At 38.5% G+C, this 25,394-nt stretch overlaps 2 protein-coding genes across 8 annotated transcripts in view; both read left to right on the forward strand.

Moving 5' to 3' along the window:
• LOC141759719 (NACHT, LRR and PYD domains-containing protein 12-like) overlaps positions 1-25,394 on the forward strand; it is a 53,412-nt gene that overhangs the window by 366 nt on the left and 27,652 nt on the right. For 4 of the 7 annotated variants that reach the window (XR_012592179.1, XM_074622027.1, XM_074622026.1 and 1 more), the window contains exons 1-2: positions 23,772-23,975; positions 25,216-25,332. The exons of 1 other annotated variant lie outside the window; for it this stretch is intronic. Coding sequence is in view for 5 of the 6 variants with exons in the window: in XM_074622027.1 (XP_074478128.1) it covers positions 23,845-23,975; positions 25,216-25,332 (248 nt within the window). In the remaining variant the exon portion in view is untranslated. Of the gene's footprint in view, positions 1-23,771; positions 23,976-25,215; positions 25,333-25,394 lie in introns of those variants that run through there. 2 more of the 7 variants (XM_074622023.1, XM_074622022.1) reach the window with 2 other exon arrangements.
• LOC141760065 (NACHT, LRR and PYD domains-containing protein 3-like) lies at positions 1,360-14,004 on the forward strand. Its single transcript, XM_074622711.1, has 7 exons — positions 1,360-1,386; positions 4,474-5,861; positions 7,406-7,579; positions 8,433-8,609; positions 10,887-11,060; positions 11,913-12,086; positions 12,838-14,004. The coding sequence occupies exons 1-7, from the start codon at positions 1,360-1,362 to the stop codon at positions 12,848-12,850; spliced, it is 2,127 nt and encodes a 708-aa protein (XP_074478812.1). The 3' UTR covers positions 12,851-14,004.

A 25,394-nucleotide genomic window follows, 5' to 3' on the forward strand; every position in this document is an offset into this window, starting at 1 on the left:
AGTCGCTGTAAAGATTTACAACTATTCAAAATCTGAAAGAATGTGCTTCAAATGTTTAATTCATTTTCTCACATTTATCCTCAAAATACTTTGTTGGTTTGACGTTTCCTAAAATCAGCTGTTATGACAGCTTCTTTGAAGTGGGGTTATATGTATACTCCCGTGTTCTGGGAGGTAAAATTACTGCTTTTGTGAATGGAGTCTGGTGGCTTTGAAGAAAGCGATATAACGGCTTCAGTTTCCCGTCAGAAAGGGCTGTCTGACGGTGAGGTAAAGGGCTGTCTGATGGTGAGGTAAAGGGCTGTCTGACGGCGAAGTAAAGGGCTGTCTGACGGCGAGGTAAAGGGCTGTCTGACGGCGAGGTAAAGGGCTGTCTGGCGACAAGGTAAAGGGCTGTCTGATGGCGAGGTAAATGGCTGTCTGACGGCGAGGTAAAGGGCTGTCTGGCGACGAGGTAAAGGGCTGTCTGATGGCGAGGTAAGGGGCTGTCTGACTGCGAGGTAAAGGACTGTCTGACGGCGAGGTAAAGGGCTGTCTGACGGCGAGGTAAAGGGCTGTCTGACGGCGAAGTAAAGGGCTGTCTGACGGCGAGGTAAGGGGCTGTCTGAAGGCGAGGTAAAGGGCTGTCTGACGGCGAGGTAAAGGGCTGTCTGATGGCGAGGTAAAGGGCTGTCTGACTGCGAGGTAAAGGGCTGTCTGATGGCGAGGTAAGGGGCTGTCTGACTGCGAGGTAAAGGGCTGTCTGACGGCAAGGTAAAGGGCTGTCTGACGGTGAGGTAAAGGGCTGTCTGACGGCGAGGTAAAGGGCTGTCTGACGGCGAGGTAAAGGGCTGTCTGACGGCGAGGTAAAGGGCTGTCTGACGGCGAGGTAAATGGCTGTCTGACGGCGAGGTAAAGGGCTGTCTGATGCTGATGTAAAGCAGCTGTGGACGGGAGCAGCAGCACAATAAATTTTAGCCACCTAAAAACAAATATTCGTTTAAGTGTACGCTATATTTTAATATATTTTCTCTGCTTTACCTCGCCATCAGACAGCCCTTTCTGACGGAGAACTGAAGCCGTTTTATCACTGTCTTTAAAACCACCAGACTCCATTTACAGAACCAGTAATGTTCCCTCTCAGAACAGGAGCGCTGGTCTACCGCTGCATCCATCGGTTAGTCAGTTTGTGTTATTGTGTGACTTTCTGATCTAATTTAGCGTCCACAGCAGTACATCGCTTAGCTTCCTGCTGGTACTCCGGTCTGCTTCTCCAAACTGGGAGCACGCAGATCGCCATCTAAGTAACTGTGTGTAACGTTAATACACTGACTATAAGGACGTATATACAGTATATACTGTACATGTATCAGTGTCATCATGCAGAAACCTACGTCAGGTCACCATGTGGGAAAATGATTTTAGAAGGGCTTGAAGGGAAAAGAGCATTTTGATGCTAAAACATACGTCCGTAGTGTTCAGATTTGAATACATAAGGAACACTACTGGGAAGATACAGAATGATATAAAAACAAAATGATGCCATGCCAATTCCATGAATCTGTTGATTGTGTGTTTGTATATTAAATGTCTACTAAAATGTATTAACTTACTGAAGTTTAACAAACTTTTGGTGACACAAAGAGAATTATTTTGTGCATTCTTCCTCTTCGTCTCTGTGACAGCTGTCAGTCACCCAGAACAGCTGTAATCTAAGAGGACTAATACAAACTTTAACCCACATTATTGACAGTAGCAGTAGTTTGTGTATGTAGAGCTACTGAAATGTCTTTGTCATCAGAGAGTTTATCAAGGATTCATGTGATATGAATAAAATCATCCTGGTGTTTGCAGAGTTCAGTTCAGACAGAGAGCAGAGTCTCCAGTACCCAGCTATCTGTCTATGAAGAGTGACGGGTCCAAAGACGATCCTCCAGACTTCAGTAATGAACCTGGACCCTCAGAAACAAAGTAAGAGACTGTTTCTACTGTAAGCTGACCTGGTGGACGATGATGCATTGAGGATGAAGACTAAATGTTCTGCTAACAGATTTATATTCCTGATGCAGAACTATTAGTGCAGATACTGTTTAAAACTAAGATGGATCTTAGTCTGGATTTTATAGTCACAAAATACTGATTGTATTTCTGTAACAAAACACCTGAAAACCTCCATTTCACTATTTACACTTCAAGAAAATATTCATAATTTTGCCCGAACATTGAAGTCGCTGTAAAGATTTATTTATTTATTACCTACTGGGTGTCATCTTGAATCAGTGCACATCATAATTGTGCAACATGTGGTGAAAAAGCATCGGTAGAAAATATTTGCTCACCTTTTATATGTGTTGACGGTTTGAGTTTGTTCTTTCACTACATACACTCACCGGCCACTTTATTAGGTACAAGGTGTACCTAATAAAGTGGCCGGTGCTAGAACCGGGTGGTCTTCTGCTGCTGTAGCCCATCTGCTTCAAGGTTGGACGTGTTGTGCGTTCAGAGATGGTATTCTGCATACCTTGGTTGTAACGAGTGGTTATTTGAGTTACTGTTGCCTTTCTATCATTTCCAACCACTCTGCCCATTCTCCTCTGACCTCTGACATCAACAAGGCATTTCCGTCCACACAACTGCCGCTCACTGGATATGTTCTCTTGTTCGGACCATTCTCTGTAAACCCTAGAGATGGTTGTGCGTGAAAATCCCAGTAGATCAGCAGTTTTTGAAATACTCAGACCAGCCCGTCTGGCACCAACAACCATGCCACGTTCAAAGTCACTTAAATCCCCTTTCTTCCCCATTCTGATGCTTGGTTTGAACTTCAGCAAGTCGTCTTCACCACGTCTAGATGACGTAATGCATTGAGTTACTGCCATGTGATTGGCTGATTAGCTATTTGTGTTAACAAGCAATTGAACAGGTGTGCCTAATAAAGTGGCCGGTGAGTGTATGTCAAATATGGTGAAGGAAAAATCTGCTCAAAGGTCCACTTACTAATGATCCAGAGCTTTCAGTTGAAAGCTTTGAATCATTATTATGTGGACCTTTGAGCTTAGATTCTCTGCATGCCAAGAACAAACATCTCTGGTGGAAAACTATCTGCTGACAAAACAAAGTGCATGAAATGGTCAAATGTCGATTCGTACTACTTCTGTTTCTTAGAATATTTGAATTCATGCCTTCATTTGATAGTTGATAGTAGAAAGTGGCAGATTGTTATCTGCCACTTTCTACTATCAACTATCAAATAGAAATAGAAATATTGACATTCAAAAGAGGAAGATCAAGATCACCAGTGTTACATGCTGTGTGTCTTAGACTGCTGGTCTACCTCAATATTTAGACCACTTCTAACCTCAGTTCAGTCACCTCAGTGGTGATATGAATGGAGTATAGAATTTCAACAACATTTGCAATATAAATAAACATGCTGTTACTTTCTGAATTTATTTTATATGTTAACAATAAACACTTATAAAACAGGGAAACTGTCAGACCTCTCTGACTTCTTTAGTCTTCCAACAGTTATAGTTAATGCAAGTGTTGTCCATTAAAGCTACCATATTGGTAGCCAGCTAGTTAGTAAAATAACCTTAGTTATAACTATATCCCATAGTCCGAGGAAAAGCAGCTAATTCTTGTTTATTAAAGCAGGAGAGTTAAAATAAAGGAACATTTTCATCACAGACTGAATCCTGAATTCAAACAGAAATGTAACAACACTTTAACTCTTCTCTGTGACCATCTGAGCTTCTAGACATTATCGGCCATGTCTTGGTATTTTTTACCAACAATCAACAAATGATTTTAGTAATCAAGTAATGTCTCCACAGAGAGAAGAAGGAGGAGCTGATGTCCAGATCCAGAACAAGACCTGGACCTCAGACAGCCAGTCAGACCGGCACTGTACAAAGTAAGACTGTAGATCGGTCTGCTGATGTCTTCATGTCTGGAAACAGGACCGTTAAGATCTTCTCCATCATACATATCTGCTCTGCATCACTTGTACTTTGTTCTCCTTTGAGAAACTTGTCTCTCTCTTTCAGCAGATAGGGTTCTGCAGGAGGTTTTAGATGAACATAAGATCAGTCTGAGGAAGACATGTGAATGTGTGACTGAAGGAAGTGATGAAACAGGAAGTGGAACCCTCCTCAACAGGATCTACACTGAGCTCTACATCACAGTGGGACAGAGTGAAGAGGTTAATACCCAACATGAGGTGAGGCAGCTTGAGACAGCTTCCAAGAAGAAGACCCTACATGACACCCCAATCAAGTGCCAGGACATCTTTAAAGCCTTACCCGACCAACAGGGACACATCAGAGTCGTTCTGACGAACGGCGTCGCTGGCGTTGGAAAAACCTTCTCAGTGCAGAAGTTCACTCTGGACTGGGCAGAGGGCTTGGAAAACCAAGATGTCAGTCTGGTGATTCTGCTTTCGTTCAGGGAGCTGAACTTGATCAGAGATGAGCAGTACATCCAACATTACAGAAGGTCACAGCAGAGAAGCTCGCTATCTGTAAAGTTCTGTTCATCTTTGATGGCCTGGATGAAAGCAGACTTTCACTGGATTTCCACACCAACGAGGTTGTGTCTGATGTCACCCAGAAGTCATCAGTCAACGTGCTGTTGACAAACCTCATCCAGGGGAATCTGCTTCCCTCAGCTGTCGTCTGGATAACTTCCCGACCTGCAGCAGCCAATCAGATCCCTCCTGCATGTGTTGACAGGGTAACAGAAGTACGAGGCTTCACTGACGCCCAGAAGGAGGAGTACTTCAGGAGGAGAGTCAGTGATGAAGAGCAGTCCAGCAGAATCATCTCACACATCAAGACATCCAGGAGCCTCCACATCATGTGTCTAATCCCAGTCTTCTGCTGGATCACTGCTACAGTTCTGGACCACATGTTGACTACAGACCAGAGAGGAGAGCTGCCCAAGACCCTGACTGACATGTACTCACACTTCCTGTTGGTTCAGACAAAGAGGAAGAAGCAGAAGTATGGTGAGGGACATGAGACGAGTCCACAGAAGCTGACGGAGGCTGACGGGGAAGTTCTTCTGAAGCTGGGAAGGCTGGCGTTTGAACATCTGGAGAAAGGAGACATCATGTTCTACCAAGAAGACCTGGAGCGGTGTGGTCTGGATGTCACAGAGGCCTCGGTGTACTCAGGAGTTTGTACAGAGATCTTCAAAAGAGAGTGTGTGATATTCCAGAAAACAGTCTACTGCTTTGTTCACCTGAGTATTCAGGATTTTCTGGCTGCAGTCTACATGTTCCACTGTTACACAGACAGCAACACAGAGGTACTGGAGACCTTCCTGGGAGAAGACTACAAGCACAGAGAGTCAAACCCAAAGTCTTTTCTCAAGAACATCTCTAAGCATTTTGAAAACAATGCTAGTCGTAGCCCATCTCTGGATTTCTTCCTGAAGAGAGCCATGGAGAAATCCCTTGAAAGTAAAAGTGGCCACCTGGACCTGTTTGTTCGCTTCCTTCATGGCCTCTCTCTGGAGTCCAACCAGAGACTCTTAGGAGGTCTGCTGGGTCAGACAAAGAGCAGTTCAGGAAGCATCCAGAGAGCCATCAACAACCTGAAGGACATGAAAAGAGATAATACCTCTCCTGACAGAAGCATCAACATCTTCCACTGTCTGACGGAGATGAACGACCACTCGGTACATCAGGAGATCCAAGAGTTCCTGAAGTCAGAGAACAGATCAGAGAAGAAACTCTCACAGATCCACTGCTCAGCTCTGGCCTACATGCTGCAGATGTCAGAGGAGGCTCTGGATGAGTTGGACCTGAAGAAGTACAAAACAACAGATGAGGGACGACTGAGACTGATTCCAGCTGTGAGGAACTGCAGAAAAGCTCAGTAAGTGTATATGTGATTAACTCTATAGATCAGTGTAGTTTGCAGTGTGTTTATTACATAAATATGTCAGTTGTATTTTGTCACAGATGTTCTTGAGCTGTTTCAAATGTTGTGTTAAAAATGTTTCAGTAGGTTGTGTTTCTAGCTGTCAAGTTAATGAACACACTTATTCTTTTTATTTCTAATAATTGTTACATTTTAAAGTTTTTTCTTTTTTATATTTTTGGGTGATGGAGATGACATGTGAACCTGAGAAAACAAATAAAAAAATTAAAACAAAAGATCAGCTGGCTGGTGGAGCGCTGGGTCTAACCGGTGTAACGGCAGCAACAGAACGTTTGCTGATCCAGTGGGGAGTCGGGGCGGTCCTGGGATCACAGCCCTGCTGCTGGGGTTTGCACTGGCTGAATTTGAGCTAACTGCTAATTGGGGGTACGTCTCCTGGAGTTGCCGCACATTCTACTCCCGGCGAAGCAGCCTCCCGGCGGCGATGAGGATTAGTCGATTTCTCGTTTAACACGTTACAGAGACGCACGGTCAAATAATACTTTAACACTGACCGTAAACTACTGGTCATACGAGACAAAGATTGTCGTTGTAAAACCACAGGGTGTGTAGAATCAAGCAATGGTGCATTTTATTTGCTAAAGAAGTTAAGTTATGTTCCATAATCTTGGTTTTAAGTCTATCCTTTTTGTTACTCACAGAAGGAAACTCGGGTGTTTCTCTCTATTGTTGGTGTAGAGAAGAGTAGTAACAGGAAATACACAGCTTCCACCAATAGCAGCGGTCTGATGAATATATAACAGCAGAATGGTAGAATTCAGACTTTTTAAGAGATCTTGTTATGTTTTTAATGCTGATAAACTGATAACATATTTCTGATGACATTATGATGAAAATAATACAACCTTATTGGTTCATTAATTGTTTTTGTGAGCTCTATACATTTGATGCTCAGAAAAGAGTGTTAATGACAAAACGCCATGCAGTCATCAAAATATCTAATTATTTGAATGTTTAATTATGTACACATATAATATTATTACGCAATTTGTTTCATTTCTCTACCGTTTGGCAGCAGTCACTGAATTTTCCTATTTATGGACATGAACCTGACTGCAGCAGGTACCTAGCAAAGAGAGGTCAACTTTATCAACTGTATCATTATTACTTATTCACTGAGTTTTAAAAATGCTTTTCTAATGAAGAAGGCCTCATGCTAACTTTGTGGAGACAGACCTGGGATCAGATCACACTGACAGACTGGACATTAGGGAAGCCTCAATGTAACTACATGTTCTCTCTCTTCATCTGCAAAATTAAAGAAAAACAAAGATTAAAAGTCTGCAGGTTTGAGAGAGAGTGATGAGAATTATTGTTTCATGTCAACCAGTGAGATAAGATTAGCTGTACCACTGATGTGAGGAGCAAATGTTAATCAAAGAAGGTTATATCAAACTGTTTAGTCATCAAATGCATGAAGTAAATATAAATTGTCCTCTTTCATAATAACATATTTTGTAATTTTTGTGTCTTGACAGACTTTCTGGCTGTGGACTCTCAGATACTCACTGTGAAGTTGTGGCCTCAGCTCTGAAGTCCAACCCGTCCCATCTGAGAGAGCTGGACCTGAGTAACAACCACTTGTATGATTCAGGAGTGAAGCTGCTCTCTGCTGGACTTGAGAGTCCAAACTGTAGACTGGAGACTCTGAGGTCAGACACCATTTTTTACTTCTGTACTGAGATTAATATGATGTGAAAGTTGTGGTGACACTAAACTGCAGACATAAAGCTGATATTATACTGATCCACACTGACTATCTTAATGCTAAAGTACATTTTCTTCTTCAGTGGTTTAGTCCATTGACTGTGGTAGAGCAATGTTAAGCTACACATTTAAAACCTTCATATATCACAACACTTGACTTTCATCAGGGTTTTTTTTTTTTAAAAGAAATAATAATAAAAATACATGAATATAAAGAATGAATAAATAATCTCTATTTCAACAATCAGATAATAACAAATATATTCAGTATTTGCTTTTTCTAAAAAATGTATAAAGGCTGTATGATGCTGATACTGACTGAAGAGTTTAAACTGAAGATGCTTTGATTTTATGACTCCACTATTCCTAAAATATATATTGTAGATGAGTTTTGTTCACATTTACCCAAAATCCATCCTGACATTTTTGACATCTTTAGAACTTTGAGATCTTAAGTTGAATCTTGAATCAGTTTGTGTGTTTTTTATTTGTGTTTGGCTGCTCAACATGAGTTTGTATAGATGGATCCACTGATGGAGCTGTCAGAGTTTAAGAGATGAAGTCACTACGTCTTTATTGAAGTAGCAGCACGTTGTCATTAATATTAATGAGAGCTCTGTTTCACTGTTTGTATTTTACAGTTTTTAACCTGCATCCTGTTGGCTTCACGTGTTTGGAGTTTACATTTTCTAAACTTCTATGTTCTAAACCTTCTTCAGCTGAACACATTATTAAACATTGAATTATTTCAAGCAGGAATGTTGTCTTCTAAACTTACATCATTTATTCTTTATTCAGATTGAGTGACTGCAGTTTGTCAGAGATCAGCTGTGCTTCTCTGGCCTCAGCTCTGAAGTCCAACCCCTCCCATCTGAAAGAGCTGGAGCTGAGTGACAACAACAAGCTGAAGGATTCAGGAGTGATGCATCTGTGTGGTTTTCTGGAGAGTCCACACTGTAGACTGGAGACTCTGGGGTCAGTTCACTGACTCTCTGTTACTGTTATAGATCTTATTTGTCTGATTAATAATTTAACCTGATTTATGTACAAACATAACTTACATCCATAAAGTTGTTAATGTCCTTTTCTTCATATTTTCGAGTTTCTTGAACTTAATTCAGTCTGCAGTCACAAAAGACTTGTGTTTCTTAAAGAAAGTGTAGAAAATGTCCACTGTTAGTTGTTAAAGTAAATGAATGTTTATCATTGTTGGTAAATGGTCACATCTGGATACAGAAGGTCCGCTGAACTAATATCTGTTTTAAATTGATCAAGTTTACTTCATGAAGTAGAAATATTTCTCTGGTTTCTGTTTGTTTCAACGTGATGCTGCACCCTGACACGAAGCGGAGGGGTCTCTCATCACACTGAAGGGGATTCTTTCACAACAATGACCCGCTAGCCGTACATTATCCCGCTTATAACACGGCTACTTACTGAAGAAATCAATATTTTGACAGAAAAATGGTCCACCAGTCGGACATCAGAGCTGCGTCCACAGCAAAGGTCTGTTATACATAGCAACGGTCTGCTATACATAGTAACGGTCTGTTATACATAGCAACGGTCTGTTATTTATAGCAACGGTCTGCTATACATAGCAACGGTCTGTTATACATAGCAACGGTCTGTTATACATAGCAATGGTCTGCTATACATAGCAACGGTCTGTTATTCATAGCAACGGTCTTTTATACATACCAACGGTTTGTTATACATAGCAACGGTCTGTTATACATAGCAACGGTCTGCTATACATAGCAACGGTCTGTTATACATAGCAACGGTCTGCTATACATAGCAACGGTCTGTTATACATAGCAACGGTCTGTTATACATAGCAACGGTCTGCTATACATAGCAACGGTCTGCTATGCAGAGCAACGGTCTCTTATACATAACAGCGGTCTTTTATACATACCAACGGTCTGTTATACATAGCAACGGTCTTTTATACATACCGACGGTCTGTTATACATACCGACGGTCTGTTATACATAGCGACGGTCTGCTATACATAGAAACGGTCTGTTATACATAGCAACGGTCTGTTATACATAGCAACGGTCTGTTATACATAGCAAAGGTCTGTTATACATAGCAACGGTCTGCTATACATAGCAACGGTCTGCTATACAGAGCAACGGTCTTTTATACATACCAACGGTTTGTTATACATAGCAACGGTCTGCCATACATAGCAACGGTCTGTTATACATAGCAACAGTCTTTTATACATACCAATGGTCTGTTATACATAGCAACGGTCTGCTATACATAGCAACGGTCTGTTATACATAGCAACGGTCTGTTATACATAGTAACGATCTGCTATACAGAGCAACGGTCTGTTATACATAACAACGGTGTGTTATACATAGCAACGGTAGCAACAGCCTGTTATAAAGAAATTACCGAACGCCGTGATTGACTAATCAGAATCGAGTATTCAACACAGCCGTGTAATAATCATTGATATTGATCAATCAGAACACATGCATGCACACACACACACACACACACACACACACACACACACATGTGATAGGTAGAATATTATATGAGGAAAGCTGATCAACTATAAATAACTTCGAGTAATAAAAACAGTTATAGTGACATAAAAGATTAATTAATTGTGAAATGGGTCATAAAAACATTTAAAAGGTTTGAGTGTTCGAAACAGTCTTTTTAAAAAAGATTAAAAACACTTTAAAAACATTATTTTGGTTAAAACCTCTCTAAATGTCAGAATATGTCCTATCTTCCTGTCCATCTGTGATCTACCTGTTAAGTCTGTTCGGAGATTGATTAGTAGTACCTGCCGAGGCCTGAAGGGGAAGCTCGCGACTACGGTGCCTCATTCTCATGAGACTGCACGAGAGTAGGCATCAAGAGTCTCAATACAAATATTTCCCTATTCAGGGCCCAACACACACACACACCAAATGCAGATGTTTAAAGGATCACTATAATATTGATCCTCTAATTCCAGACTTGCCTGAGATCAGCAGCATGTTATTGATGAGTGTTGACATGAATAGGTGTAATAATGTTGTGGTGACATTTGGATGATGTCTGTAGAAGGCTGACATTATGATGACTCACAATAACACAATGACAAAGTCACTCTGCTCATTTTAGGGAAAAGATCATTGATTAGGACATGGTAATGTTGAGCTACACATTTAAAACCTGAACACATCTGATTGGATTATAAAGTGATTTTTATCCTTATCATTTCTTCTTTTTCAGATTAAGGTGGTGCAGTTTGTCAGAGATCAGCTGTGATTCTCTGGCCTCAGCTCAGAAGTCCAACCCCTCCCATCTGAGAGAGCTGGATCTGAGTAACAACAAGCTGGATGATTCAGGAGTGAAGCTGCTGTCCGATCTTGTGAAGATTCCACACTGTAGACTGGAGACGCTGAGGTCAGACACCATTTTTTACATGTGTGCTGAGATTAATATGATGTGAAAGTTGCGGTGACACTAAACTGCAGATATAAGGCTGATATTATACTGATCCACACTGAGTATCTTAATGCTAAAGTATATTTTCTTCTTCAGTGGTTTAGTCCATTGACTGTGGCAGAGCAATGTTGAGCTACACATTTAAACCCTTAATATATCGCAAAACTTGACTTTCATCAGGTTGTTTTTTTTATAAAAGAAATGATAATAAAAATAACATAAATATAAAGAATAAATAAATAATCTCTATATCAGCTATCAGAAAATAACAAATATATTCAGTATGTTTTTCTAAACATTTTATGAAGCTATATGATGTTTATACTGACTGAAGAGTTTAAACTGAAGATGCTTTGATTTTATGACTCCACTATTCTTAAAATATATATTGTAGATGAGTTTTGTTCACATTTCCCCAAAATCCATCCTGACATATTTGACATCTTTAGAACTTTGAGATCTTGAGTTGAATCTTGAATCAGTTTGTGTGGTTTTTATTTGTGTTTGGCTGCTTGACATGAGTTTGTATAGATGGATCCACTGGTGGAGCTGTCAAGGTTTAAGAGGTGAAGTCACTATGTCTTTATTGAAGTAGCAGCACGTTGTCATTAATATTAATGAGAGCTCTGTTTCACTGTTTGTATTTTACAGTTTTTAACCTGCATCCTGTTGGCTTCAGGTGTTTGGAGTTTACTTTTTCTAAACTTCTACGTTCTAAACCTTCTTCAGCTCTGAACACATTATTAAACATTGAATGATTTCCATCTGGAACGTTGTCTTCTAAACTTACATAATTTATTCTTTATTCAGATTGAGTCACTGCAGGTTGTCAGAGATCAGCTGTTTTTCTCTGGCCATTGCTCTGAAGTCCAACCCCTCCCATCTGAGAGAGCTGGAGCTGATAGGAAACAACCTGAAGGATTCAGGAGTGAAGTTGCTGTCTGATCTTGTGGAGAGTCCAAACTGTAGACTGGAGACTCTGAGGTCAGTAGAGGGTCGGAGTCGGTCCATGCTGGTTTCAGCATTATTGTTGTGATGTGTTTCCTCAGTTAAGCTGTGAGAGGAGAACGGTGATACACAGAGAGAGAGAGAACAGTCAGCCAATCAGATCAGCCAGAAGCTTGTTGTGATCATGTGTTAGAGTTAATGTGAAGAAGTTGTTGTTGTTGTGTTCATGTTTCCAGGAAATAAAGCTAAATTACAGCTGACAGTATCACAACATGTATAGAGACAGTGGTCCTCATCCATCAAACTGTCGTACCGTCAAATCTGATCAGAAAGTCTTTGTTCTCTCATTGATCAGTTCATCTCTGTCACAGCTCTGAGATCAGTCTGACTGAAGCCTCAAATCACAGTGTCTTATTTCATAGAACCATGGTTACATTTAGTAACCATGATGTGGTCTGCCCAAAGAGTTCTTAAAGGAGGGTAACGGGATGAGGGTGTGGAGTTTCAGTGTCTTTATTAACTTGTTCCAGTCACTAGGAGCATCACACTGGAATGAGTGACGACCAGAGGAGGTGCAGACTTTAGGAACGACCACACTGATGAATTTACTAGAAGATAAATTGCGGTTACTGTTGGAGATATTGAGTAGTGAGCAGAGATATGGATGTTGGTTCTGCCAATAATAGTTTTATATATGAACTGTGTGCTGCATCACTGACTGACAGCTGATGAAGGGAGTCTCTGTAAACACTGATTCATGACTTCTGTTCTCTTCTTCTCTCATCAGATGGAAGCTGTGATCTCTGTCAGAGTGAGTGATCAGAAAAGTGGATGTGTTGAGAGGATCAGCCGTGTCCTGACGATCCACAGAGGTTCACCACCTGGACCTGCATCTTATTTTGTCTTTTTTATTCATTCATATATTCTGAACCCAAAGTGCCTCTGCAGAATAGTTCAGTTTATGTAGATTAACACATTTAAATAGATCTTTCTGCTCTGCTTTGTGATGCACCTCCACCCTGTGGAACGATGGAGTTTTGCAGTTTATTTCCACATATTTCTAAATAACGGTGGAAGTTGATAAAGTTACCTTTCTAAACCCAATACCAGCTGTTTCTCATATTATAAAAGATACATATTTGCCTGGAACAAACATAAAGAATTAGTTTAAACCTGAATTCAATCAAGGCTTCAGTGAAGTTTCTCAACTGACTACAAACAGATTATGTCTGGATTTTGGTGGAAAGTCAGCACCTTCATATTATATTTAGTATATAATTGTGAAGGAGCTGCAACACATCCCCCTCTCTTTGAGGCCGACTTCATGGGAGTGTTTTCAGGGAGCACACCTGAAACTTCAGCCACAGGTCTCCAGCTGGTTTCAGTTAGCTTGTTGGGCTGAACCAAATGCCAGGGAAGAGAGGGGAGAGTGGGCTAGAGGGGTTGTTTAAGTTGGCTTTCTTTTGATACTTTTTCCATTTATCATGCATATTATTCAATCTGTGTTATGTAATCATTTGTATGTTGTATATGTAAATATTAAGGTTATATTGTACAAGTTAAATTGATTGTGGGAGTGGGTATGTGCCCTTCATTGTTGGTATGGACCTCAGGTAGATATACCAGGTGGGAAAAGCAGTGTGGTGTGTGAGAGAGGGGGAATCAGATTAAGTGTCACCTCAAGCCTGGAATCTGCTACCTGTGTTACCCAGTTTTGTTGTCCAGCTGCCTGCTAACTATTGGGGAGAGTTTTGTGATTATTGTAACGTTTCTGTAGTCTAAGTAAAAACCTGAGCTCTGGAAAAATCCTGGTTGGTCTGTTGCTTCTCACTTTTCCACCACGCTCGTTGTACACCTCAATCCCGCTGGCCTTCGTCCTGGTTCTAAGTGTCCACCACCTCATAACCTTCCAATAATGTTTGGTGTAAAATGTTTCTCTCTGACTGACTTTGTTTTGTAAAGATTAAGTTACATCATAATGTGGAATGTAAAGGCGGCTGTGGCTCATAGGGTAGAGCAGGTTGTCCACCAATCAGAAGGTCGGTTGTTCGATCCCCGGCTGCTCCGGGTCACATGTTGATGTGTCCTTGAGCAAGACACTTAACCCCAAATTGCTCCAGAAAGCATAGCCATCGGCGTGTGAATGAGTATTTAGATTAGCAAAGTTGGCTACTTAGCAGCCTATAGCATTAGTGTGTGAATGCTGACATGTAGTGTGAAGTGCTTTGAGTGGTCGGAAGACTAGAAAAGCGCTGTATAAATGCAAATCCATTCCATAATGTAGTTAAACTTGATTTAAAATGATGGAACTGGATTTGAAATTAAACTCAAGTTAAAGTGAAACCTGATTTTAAAAAGTTTAGTTTTCATTTCAGGTCCAGCAGGGTGACACATTTTCTCCCATGCCATCAAACTATAAAATGCTCACGATGAGTTTTGATGAGGATGACCTGATGTACTGCTGGTTGTTAGATCTTTACTAGTGCAGTTTCCGTTTAGAACACGCCTGTTCAGAACGGGCTGATGTTGCTAGCAGCTTTCTCGAGAACCGCTCATTCAAACAACTTCACTCTAGCCAGCTGAGCTAACGTCGGTAAGATTCATAAGTCTCTCAGCCGGAGTTGAGTGGGTTCTTTAATCAGCACTATAGGTCAGAGAGCACGGGTGAGAATGTGTTGATTTGCTATCATGTGGATGTGTGTTATGATGTTCAGGGGGACGAGGAGAGAAGTGTTTCTCTCCTGTTGGAGGATGGGATGATGACATTTCAATTGATTATTACAGCATAAACATAAAACCGTTTAATTTTCAGATCAGGATGAATGAAATGGCTGCAGATCATTTTGAGGTCACTGCTTGTAAATGTTCCTACAACTAGCCTTTATTTACTACGCATGATATGAGTCACATTAATTATCTTTTACCCCACATTTATTTTCATTAACACACAAATATCTTTTATCCAAAAAGTGTGTGATCAATTACAGGGAGGGTCTCTACAGATGTTATACAAATATCTCACGTAATTGACTCTTTTCTCTCTCACACCCTTACTATGGGGTGTTTTTTTTATGTAGGCAGGAGTGAAGCATTATGTGGCTCCTCCTGGAGACACACCTGACACCTCCACCTAGTCCCTAGCACTCCTCTAGGAAGGCTATAGTCTATCCAGAGAGAGATAAAAGAGAATAACCCTTCATTCTGCACCCCTCCTGTCATTATTGCAAGTATATGTTGCTTTCACTATGTAACCTGTACCAGTATTTAGCTAAACTGTAATGCATTGCTGTAACACAGTTAATGTGATGTAGTTCCGTTTTTACCCAGTAGAGTGCACCACAGGACTGGAGTCCAGTTGGAGCCAGATACATAGAAAGGATGATAGACGGCTACTGTAGCTTATCTGAATAAGATTACTTCACAGTTAATAAGCAGTGAATATGTTCACAATGCTCTATGATCTAACTCTGAAAAGACACAAAGGTACACCATCCTTTTTGTTATGTCTCCAGGCATGGGCAATGCAGAGTCTGCTAAATTCCCATTAAAATAATGTATTGTACTTTTTTTAATCTAAAAGGTGTGTGATTTAGCGTGAATTAAAAGCCTAATTAATTATATGTGGAAATCACCTTTGTGGTTCTTTCCAGTAGAGGTCCCAACCTCACGCTACCAAATGATTGTTCACCGTTTCAGAGTAGGCTACTAATAACTTCACATTCTACAACATCATCAAGCTAATGTTCAGTTTCATAGCTGTTGTTCATTGTTGACTACATTACGTAGCCTACACAACCTATGGAATTGATCAGTCCTGTGACATTACATAGTCAACAAATCAATCTGCCAGCGTGGTATTGATCAGGTCATACTGAGGGGCCGTCAGCTTTTCACTTTAGTTTGGAGGGAGATTCGGTATCGGTGAAGTCAGTGCATTTTATGAGTAGACCTTCTGTGACTTTACCCACCACAGGGGTCAGAGGTCATTACTCCTCAACCCCCAAGGATTTTTTATTTATTTATTTCAAAAAGTTCAGCAGTCAAAGTCTCAATTTTGACGTATTTATAGATGAAAAGTCAAGTCAATAATCATGGTCAATGATAAATAAGTTGATCAGCATGTTTGCCAACCTTCAGACATCATAGCCTAAAAGGATGATTAATACAACATTATTCATGTTTTTATGTTAAAGGTTCTGATTCAGCTGTGGATACACCCTGATTGGCTACATTACCCGTCAGCTAACTACACTTACTAAGATAACGTGGTTCAGTTAAGTGTGTTAGCTAAGGGGAGTTATTATACGTGTCGCTGATGGTCACTAAACAAGCTAAACAGTCCCATACCCAGCAAACATGCCCCTTTGGGGCCCGTGTGGGGCCACTGCGGGCAGAACCCACAGTGGGCAGCCCACTGTGGGGCGCATGTGGGTCCCACACTTTGGGGCCCAGGTGGGGCCCAGGTGGGGCCCCAGTGGGTCAGCCCACACCCAGCCCAAAGTGTGGGGCCCACATGTGCCCCGCATTTCACGACGGTAATGGGGCCCACAGTAGGGGTTCTGCCTGCAGTGGCCCCACATGGGCCCCAAAGGGGCAGGGCACCCCTAACTAAGTCATTTATTTATAGCCAGGTTACAATAAAAGGCATTTAGACAAACTGAATATAGTACAATTTATTATAAAATATAATCCAGCATTTATATAAAACAGAACACAGAAGAGAACCACATAGAACCATATCAGAACACCACAGATCCACATAGAACCACAATAAACACAAAAACAATGGCAAACAATTAATGAATTATTATAACAATTATCTGTTTCTTCTGCTCTTTCCACCGTCTCGGTCTCTCACATTTTGAAGCCAAATCTTTATGGATGCTTCCACCTCTGACTCCATGGCCCGGCTGCTTTTTGTCACAGCATCTAAGTGAGAAAAAAAACTATGTAAAAGACGAAAAACAAAAACAAAGGATGTTCGTGAGCTAAGTATAGTAACCGCAATGGCTCAAGACAGTTGGTGGTGAGAATATTTTTATTGACAGAAAAACTAGTTATGATGCAGCTTACTTCACTTTTACTACTTGAAAATAAAAGCAATTTAGTAAAAAATGTTATGACTTAAAAATGCTGTTAAATTCAAGTAAACTCCACAGGTCTCTTAAACGGACTCAGAGAAGATCCTAGATGGCTGCAGTACAAAGACAGACAGGAGTTTCACACCTTCTGAGATGACAGACAGATGTTCTGAAGTAATTGTAGAAAATATCAGTAATGATGAATAATATGTTAGCTGAACAATGTGTATATTTCAGATTCAGAACATGTCCGATTTTAAGTAAATCTTTGTTTCTGATTGGATAATCCAGTTCTAAGCATGCACATGATTTAAACTACTCTTACACTTTGCTGTTAGTCGGAGTAAGTTGTTTGATAAATGTGTCTTTTTCTAGATTTCGTTTTTATTCTTTTACTCCTAAATTGGCACTTATCTTTAGTATTACAGAGGGAGTCAGAATGTCTGCAATTGTGTGTATTCCCGCTCATTCATCTTCTTTCACACCAGATTCTAGCAGTCTTATCTGCCCTGCAATCACCTCTTTCCCTCCACCTGAGCTTTCCTGCCCATCTCCACACCTGCACCTCATTCCCTCATCAGCCACTCACTATACCGGCCCAGCTCCACTGTTCCTCTGCCAGACTGTCTAGTACATTCTGCCTAGCTTTCCACTTTCAGCGTATTGGAAGTGTCGATTATCTCCCTTATTCAAACAATTCTTGCTCATGGCTTTCATATATTCAAATTCAAATAAGCTTATTTGAATTTGAATTTCAAATTTCAAATAAGCTTATTTGAATTTGGTGAGAACACCGCTGCTAAGCAACGGCAATATTAACGTTACTGACGGTGTCCAGAAGCCACAGATCATATTTTCACATACGAATCACTATTCTGTTACTGTAATGCCTATTTCTCTCCTCACATGTTCTCAGAATCATCTTGTAGTGATCAAGTTGAGGAGATACCAAGAACCGCCCACCAGCTGGAGCACAGCCAATAGGAACGCTCTCTCTCTGAAATGACATGTGATTGGTTAAAGTCTCCCGTCACTAGGCTAGATGTTCTAAAGCCTGAAAACAGAGACATGAGGAGGAGCAGAAGTCTAGTTTTCTCTCAGAACACTTGAATTACAATATGCTGAAAGGTTATTATGGGGTTTTTGCCCAATGATGCCAAAAAAATTGTTGCCTACTGAAACTTAAAATTTACTTGAATTGTACGTCACTTTGGACGAAAGCATCTTCCAAATAAATGTCATGGTGTGACTTAAGAAATAAAGCGGTTGCTTTATAAATAAAACAACCAGTTGCATTGGCCGACAAACACCGTCGCTACTGGTTTCCTTTCCAAAGCTTTGTTGTGTTTATAGTTTCAGACATTTTACCAGATTTTTCGAACAATTTTCGAATATTTTTCAATATTTTTCTCACATATTTTACTAATAATTTTTGGACTTTTTTGGGTATGTTTTTAATTTTACAAATAATTTTTGGATATGTTATTCGTACGTTTTGGGGATATTTTTCACAATTAATTTTCAGACATTTTTCGGGTATTTTTCACATATTTCTGAATGTTTATTTAATGCTTTTAGCTTGTAGAAAGTCTCCTTTACAAATAGATGTTTAGTTTTCAAATATTTAACTAATATTTTTCAGAAAATTTATAGGATATTTTTGGGAATTTTTTTCCCATATTTTTTCAGACATTTTCTCAAATTTTTCGAACAATTTTGGATATTTTTCTCAATTATATTTAGAAATAATTTTTGGATTTTTTTTCGGATATGTTTTGCATATTTTACAAATCATTTTCGGACATTTTTGGGATATTTTTTCATATATTTTACTAATTTTCGTACGTTTTGGGGATATTTTTCACTAATAATTTTCAGACATTTTTCGGATATTTTTCACATATTTCTGAATGTTTTTTCATGCTTTTAGCTTGTAGAAAGTCCCCTTTACAAATATATGTTTAGTTTTCATATATTTAACTAATATTTTTTTTTTACATATTTTTTCAGACATTTTCCCAGATTTTAAGAACAATATTAGGATATTTTTCAATTTTTTTCACATATTTTACTAATAATTTTCAGATATTTTTCGGATATTTTTCACATATTTTACTATTAATTTTTGGACATTTTTCGGATATTTTTCACATATTTTACTAATAATTTTTGGATATTTTTTCACAACACTGTTTGCAGCACATGGTGAAACACGTGGTGTCTGAACTCTACTGTTCTTATCTCTGTTAGAATCGTGATAATTGAAGGAGAGAAGAAGAACATCAAGTCAATCCAGTGTATTTGTTTTTGTTCATAACTTTGCTCTTCCTCATCCTCACCAGGAGTCATCACCACCATCTCAAAGCTGACGAAGATGTGCGTCCTGCGACTGACTCCAGACAACCTGTTCTTCGTTCTGTCCGGTAAAGTGGTCAACGGAGGCGTCAGCATGTGGTGTGAGCTGTCACAGGTAAGAGCTCCAGTTTCACCTGTCGGGAAAGAAAACGCAGTCACATGATGCCGACGGGATGGAGACGGACACCTGATCACATCTTAAAGGACAATTCTGTGGCTGTGTTCCTTTAATTTACTCATCAATTCATTGTTTGTTATTAGCATGACAGGACGGTACTGGAGAGTAGCAGAGATGATGTCTCTGTGTTTGAATAAATGATTTGTTATATACCTCCATCAGTTAATGGACGTTTGTATGGACTGGAGTCATAGGAGTGTCATAATAAAGAATACATCTGTAAAGGAATAAGAAAATAAACGTGGAAATGTAAAGAGGAATAAATGAAAGAATAAATAAATATAGAAAAATATGTCAAATAAAGACAAAGACGAATAAAATATAAAAGAATAATTATAAGCATTTTCATTTATTTGTTAATCTACTTCTGTATATATTTATTGATGTATTTTAAAAAAAATATCTATATATTTTTTTTTTGCATATACATTACTGTGTTTTTTTTCTGTATATATTTTTAAATAATAGTCATCAGTTCATGTGTGCAGGAATTGACTATTCAGCCTGGGCAGGAAGACCCGCCCACAGCCAGTTGATTGACAGCTTGTTCCTTCAAGAAATAGCAAAAGCAATGAGGATGCTTCTGGTAGTTTAATCTATAATAATACATCATCATTTATTATTATATACTGCTGGTAGTTTAATCTAAAATCATACATCATCATTTATTATATACTGCTGCTAGTTTAATCTATAATAATACATCATTTATTATTATATACTGCTGGTAGTATAATCTATAATAATACATCATTTATTATTATATACTGCTGGTAGTATAATCTATAATAATACATCATTTATTATTATATACTGCTGCTAGTTTAATCTATAATAATACATCATCATTTATTATTATATACTGCTGGTAGTTTAATCTCTAAAAATACATCATCATTTATTATTTTATACTGCTGCTAGTATAATCTATAATAATACATCATCATTTATTGTTATATACTGCTGCTAGTATAATCTATAATAATACATCATCATTTATTATTATATACTGCTGGTAGTTTAATCTATAATAATACATTATTTATTATTGTATACTGCTGGTAGTATAATCTATAATAATACGTCATCATTTATTATTATATACTGCTGCTAGTTTAATCTATAATAATACATCATGATTTATTATTATATACTGCTGCTAGTTTAATCTATAATAATACGTCATCATTTATTATTATATACTGCTGGTAGTTTAATCTATAATAATACATTATTTATTATTGTATACTGCTGGTAGTATAATCTATAATAATACGTCATCATTTATTATTATATACTGCGGGTAGTATAATCTATAATACATTTTTTATTATTGTATACTGCTGGTAGTATAATCTATAATAATACATCATTTATTATTATATACTGCTGGTAGTTTAATCTATAATAATACATCAACATTTATTAGTTGATTCGATTTTCTTTTAATAAACTAAATCTGTAAAGTAACTAAAGCTGTCAGATAAATGTAGTGGAGTAAAATGTAGAATATTAGTGGAGGAGAAGTAGAAAGTGGTATATGTAAGTATGTACAAGTACGTCAAAATTGTACTTGAGTAAATGTACTTAGTTACATTCCACCACTGATAATAGAACATAATAGTGAGTCAACATGAAGTTGGGTCAGATTTGATCAGCTGTGATTCTGCTTGTTGATTCTTCTTATTATTGGAGTGAGAAAATCAAAGTGTGCTGTAAGCAGAAAGAAACCAGCTTTATTTCCAGCAGATTCAGGCCAACATAATAAGTCATTGATGATAAATGAGGCGTTGGATGAATGAATGAAAATAACTTGCTGACTTTTAACCCCATTAAGAGAGTAAACAGTTGTGTATGTCAAACGTCATTATAACTGTTAGTTAGCAAACTAAACTTAGCAAGCTATGTTCATTTAATTAGCTGTTAGCTAGTTAAAGTGGTCTTTAGCTAACTAGACATCTTCATCTGATTAGCTTTAGCTAGCTAGTTTGGCTGAACATTTAAAAATATATATCAAGCTGTGATTTGTCTTACTAATATTGTGATTTAAATAGATTATTTTCTATAAACAATCTCCTGTTTTTCTGCTGATTTGATGGTCTAATGTTACACAGTTACAGTGTTAGGAAGTACATTTACTCAAGTACAGATTTCAGCTACTTGAGTATTTTCTTTTAATGCCACTTTATACTTCTACTCCAGTACATTTCAAAGTTGTACTTTTTACTCCATTTATCTGCATTTACACTCTACATTTATCTGACAGCTTTAGTTACTAGTTACTTTACAAACATATAAAAATGTACAGCTGAAACATCGATTAACTTATTAATTGATTGACTGAATTTAATTGGCGACTATTTTTGATTGTTGAAGTAATTTCTTAAGCAAAATCATTTCATGGTTCCAGCGTCACTAATGTGACGATTTTCTTCTTTTCCTTTTTAATTATTTTATTATATCTAAATCTATCTAATGATGTAATATGTCATAGTTTAACAGTCACAGGGGACGTTTTCTTTCTTTTAATATTTAAAGTACATTTTCCTGATTATACTTGCATACTTTTACTTAAGTAACATTTTCAATGCAAGACTTTTACTTGTAGCAGAGTATTTTTACAGTGTGGTATTAGTACTTTTAATTCAACACTGCACAGTTGTCAACACAATACGTTTTATTAATAATCACAAACATGCTTTGTAAGTAACCTAAGGTACTTTTTTTTTTTTTTTTTAAATGACAATTTTAGCTGTCATTCATATGATATTACATTAGTGGTTTACTTCATTAGTCAAAGATATTCAGTGTTTAAAGTAATCAGCTTGTTTAAGGTGAGACAGCTCAGTCTGTGTTCAACTTTAATGGTATATTTAGTTGTAACAGTTTGACTCTGATCAATAAATGTCAGGTTGTCCTGTATAATGTTAATAATGAATATCAGTGAGGTGTTTCTTCAGCTGATAATCATAATTCAGATTGATACTTGGAGCAGTTCTGTTTTCACTCTCTGATCAGCATCACTGTGTTCATGATAACTGGGTTTAGTTACTTGTTAGCTACATTACCTTCCAGCTAACTATACTTATTAAGATCACTAGGTTCAAATACTGTTCATTGAATTAACAACTACCAAATGCTGTTTATTAGTTACTTTCTGAATGAGATATAAACATTTAAACTTTATAGTGCATGATCATCTTCTCAGTCAGGCTAGTCTTTATCTGTTGAGACTGTTTCTTTAGTCAATCTGAAACTTGATAGTTGTACACGAAAATAAAAATACATTATTCTTAAAGTTAGAAGATATGTCATTTCTGGCTACTATGTTTACTGTAGATCATGAAAAAGACTTGCAACTCAGACATTTTTTGATTGTGCAACAGAAAGAATATTTTTTCTTCCAGATGTTCATAAGAATTTCACTCATATAATTCTGAAAAAAACCCAACATAAAAGCACTTTAGAATTTAACTAAACTGATTTATTGACATGATTTAAATATAAAAAATGTCATAACATTTGACCAAAACTCATTTTAATTCAACCTGTTCAAGCTAAAGAGATTCTTATAAACACATTGTGTTAAAAAGCTGATTTGTGTTAGTAACAAACACAAACTCTCGTAGATAAACTCTAACTCAAAGATTTCCTGTAAATGGAGAGGGGAGGAGCCACACTGACCAGGTGATCCAGGTACATGAGAACAGGGAGGAAACCCTGAACGTGAAAGCGTTCAGTCTGTCAGCTCATTTTGAGTCGACGGAGCAGAAGGATGAAGCAGGGTGAGTGTAAATCCAACATTTTATTATTTTACTGTTAAAGTCTCTGAGTTAGTTTCCTCCCTGTGGACTGTAGAGGAGAGAAATGTTAGAATTAACTCAACAGTTTGATCCATCTGTGAACACAATGTTGTGATTGGCTGAATAATCCTCATTAAACCTGCTGTAACCCAAGAAAACAAGCAGAGATTTAAAGAAAAGTGACCAGGTGAATGCTGGGTGGTTTTATTATACTGTATACTGTGTGAATGTGTGTGTGTGTCCGTGTGTGATAGAGAGAGAGGTTGTGTGTTACTTCCTGTTCTCTCTTGCCTGTGACTCTTGCACAAATTTGTTTCCGTTAAATGTTCACAGTCAGTGTTCTGGTTTAACCTCTCAGACTGACTTCAGATCAGAAGATGAGTGATTGTGTGGAGGAAGAGGAGGACAGAGCAGAGCCTCCAGTCTCTGGCTGTCTGTCTATGATGAGTGATCAGTCTAAAGATGATCCTCTGACCTTCAGTAATGAACCTGGACCCTCAGAGTCAAAGTAAGAGAGCTGCTACTAACTCATTGATAGGACTCATTTTTAGTTAGCTCTGACAATACCATGTTTTCTGTTGATTTTGTGTTTCTATTTTAAAATTTCTACTAAAATGTATTTGCTAACTGAAGTTGAACAAACTTTTGTTGATAAAGAGATTTAAAGCCACCTCAAGCCAGTTTTACTTCCTGTTTTTTGATTAACGCTCTTCCTCAAACAGACAATAGGGGTGTGGTTAATAGTCAGATGTCATTCATCACCATGGCAACCAGATTGCATGGTTTTCCAACCTAGTTTAGATGAATATACTGTTTATTAGACCACAAATGAGACCAGAATTATCTCAACAACACCGACTCTATCTCACTCGCTCTCTTCTTCACCGTCTCCTCCTGGCGAGGCGGCCGTCTGGCTGCTGCCGCACCGAGGAGCCGCACCGACGCACACCGCCCACAGCGCACCGGAGGACATATAGACATGTTGCCGAGGTTGACTGTTTGAAATGCAGTTTCGGGACATTTTGGAAGTGCACCGCCCACCAGCACCTGCTGCTCTCTCCTCAGCTCCGGCACCAACGCCGCACCGGGTTGCTCTGTGATTTGTTTATTTCTCTAACGGGTATCTCTTGTTTTCTGTTGGGGTGGAAGTTGAGCTCCGCGTCGTTCGGACCTGTTAGAGGCCAGCAAACCTCCAAAACAGCATCCAATAATTTATCTCCAGCAGGAGACGGTAAAGAAGAGAGCGAGTGAGAGAGACAGTCAGTGTGTTGTGTTAATTCTGCCGGTGGGATTTAGTGTAATTCACTGCATTGACTGCAGCCTTTCTCGGCACACACACAAATGCCATTCTGAAAATAAACACACTAAACTAAGGTGGAGGAAACTAGAACATAAAATGAAACCCTCAGTTAGTTACATTTTTAGCACAAATTTAAGTTATTTGATAAAAACATTTTGGCACACAGTGTGGCTAATCAACTTAGTCAGGAAATGACTCAAATAAATATGAAATATTATAGAAATGCCAAAATACACTGGAGGGGGGCTTTCATTTGTGCATTCTTCCTCTTCGTATCTGTGACAGCTGTCAGTCACCCAGAAAAGCTGTAATCTAAACAAACAAATAGATTTTTAAAACAAATTATTGACAGTAGCAGTAGTTTGTGTGTTTAGAGCTACTGAAATGTCTTTGTCATCAGAGAATTTATCAAGGATTCATGTGAATCAAATCATCTTGGTGTTTGCAGAGTTCAGTACAGACAGAGAGCAGAGTCTCCAGTACCCAGCTGTCTGTCTATGAAGAGTGACTGGTCCAAAGAGGATCCTCCAGACTTCAGTAATGAACCTGGACTCTCAGACACAAAGTAAGAGACAGTTTTTACTGTAAGCTGACCTGATGGATGATGATGCATTGAGACTAAAAGAT

This window comes from Sebastes fasciatus, chromosome 21 (genome assembly GCF_043250625.1).
Source record: "Sebastes fasciatus isolate fSebFas1 chromosome 21, fSebFas1.pri, whole genome shotgun sequence".
Classification (NCBI taxonomy): Eukaryota; Metazoa; Chordata; class Actinopteri; order Perciformes; family Sebastidae; genus Sebastes; species Sebastes fasciatus.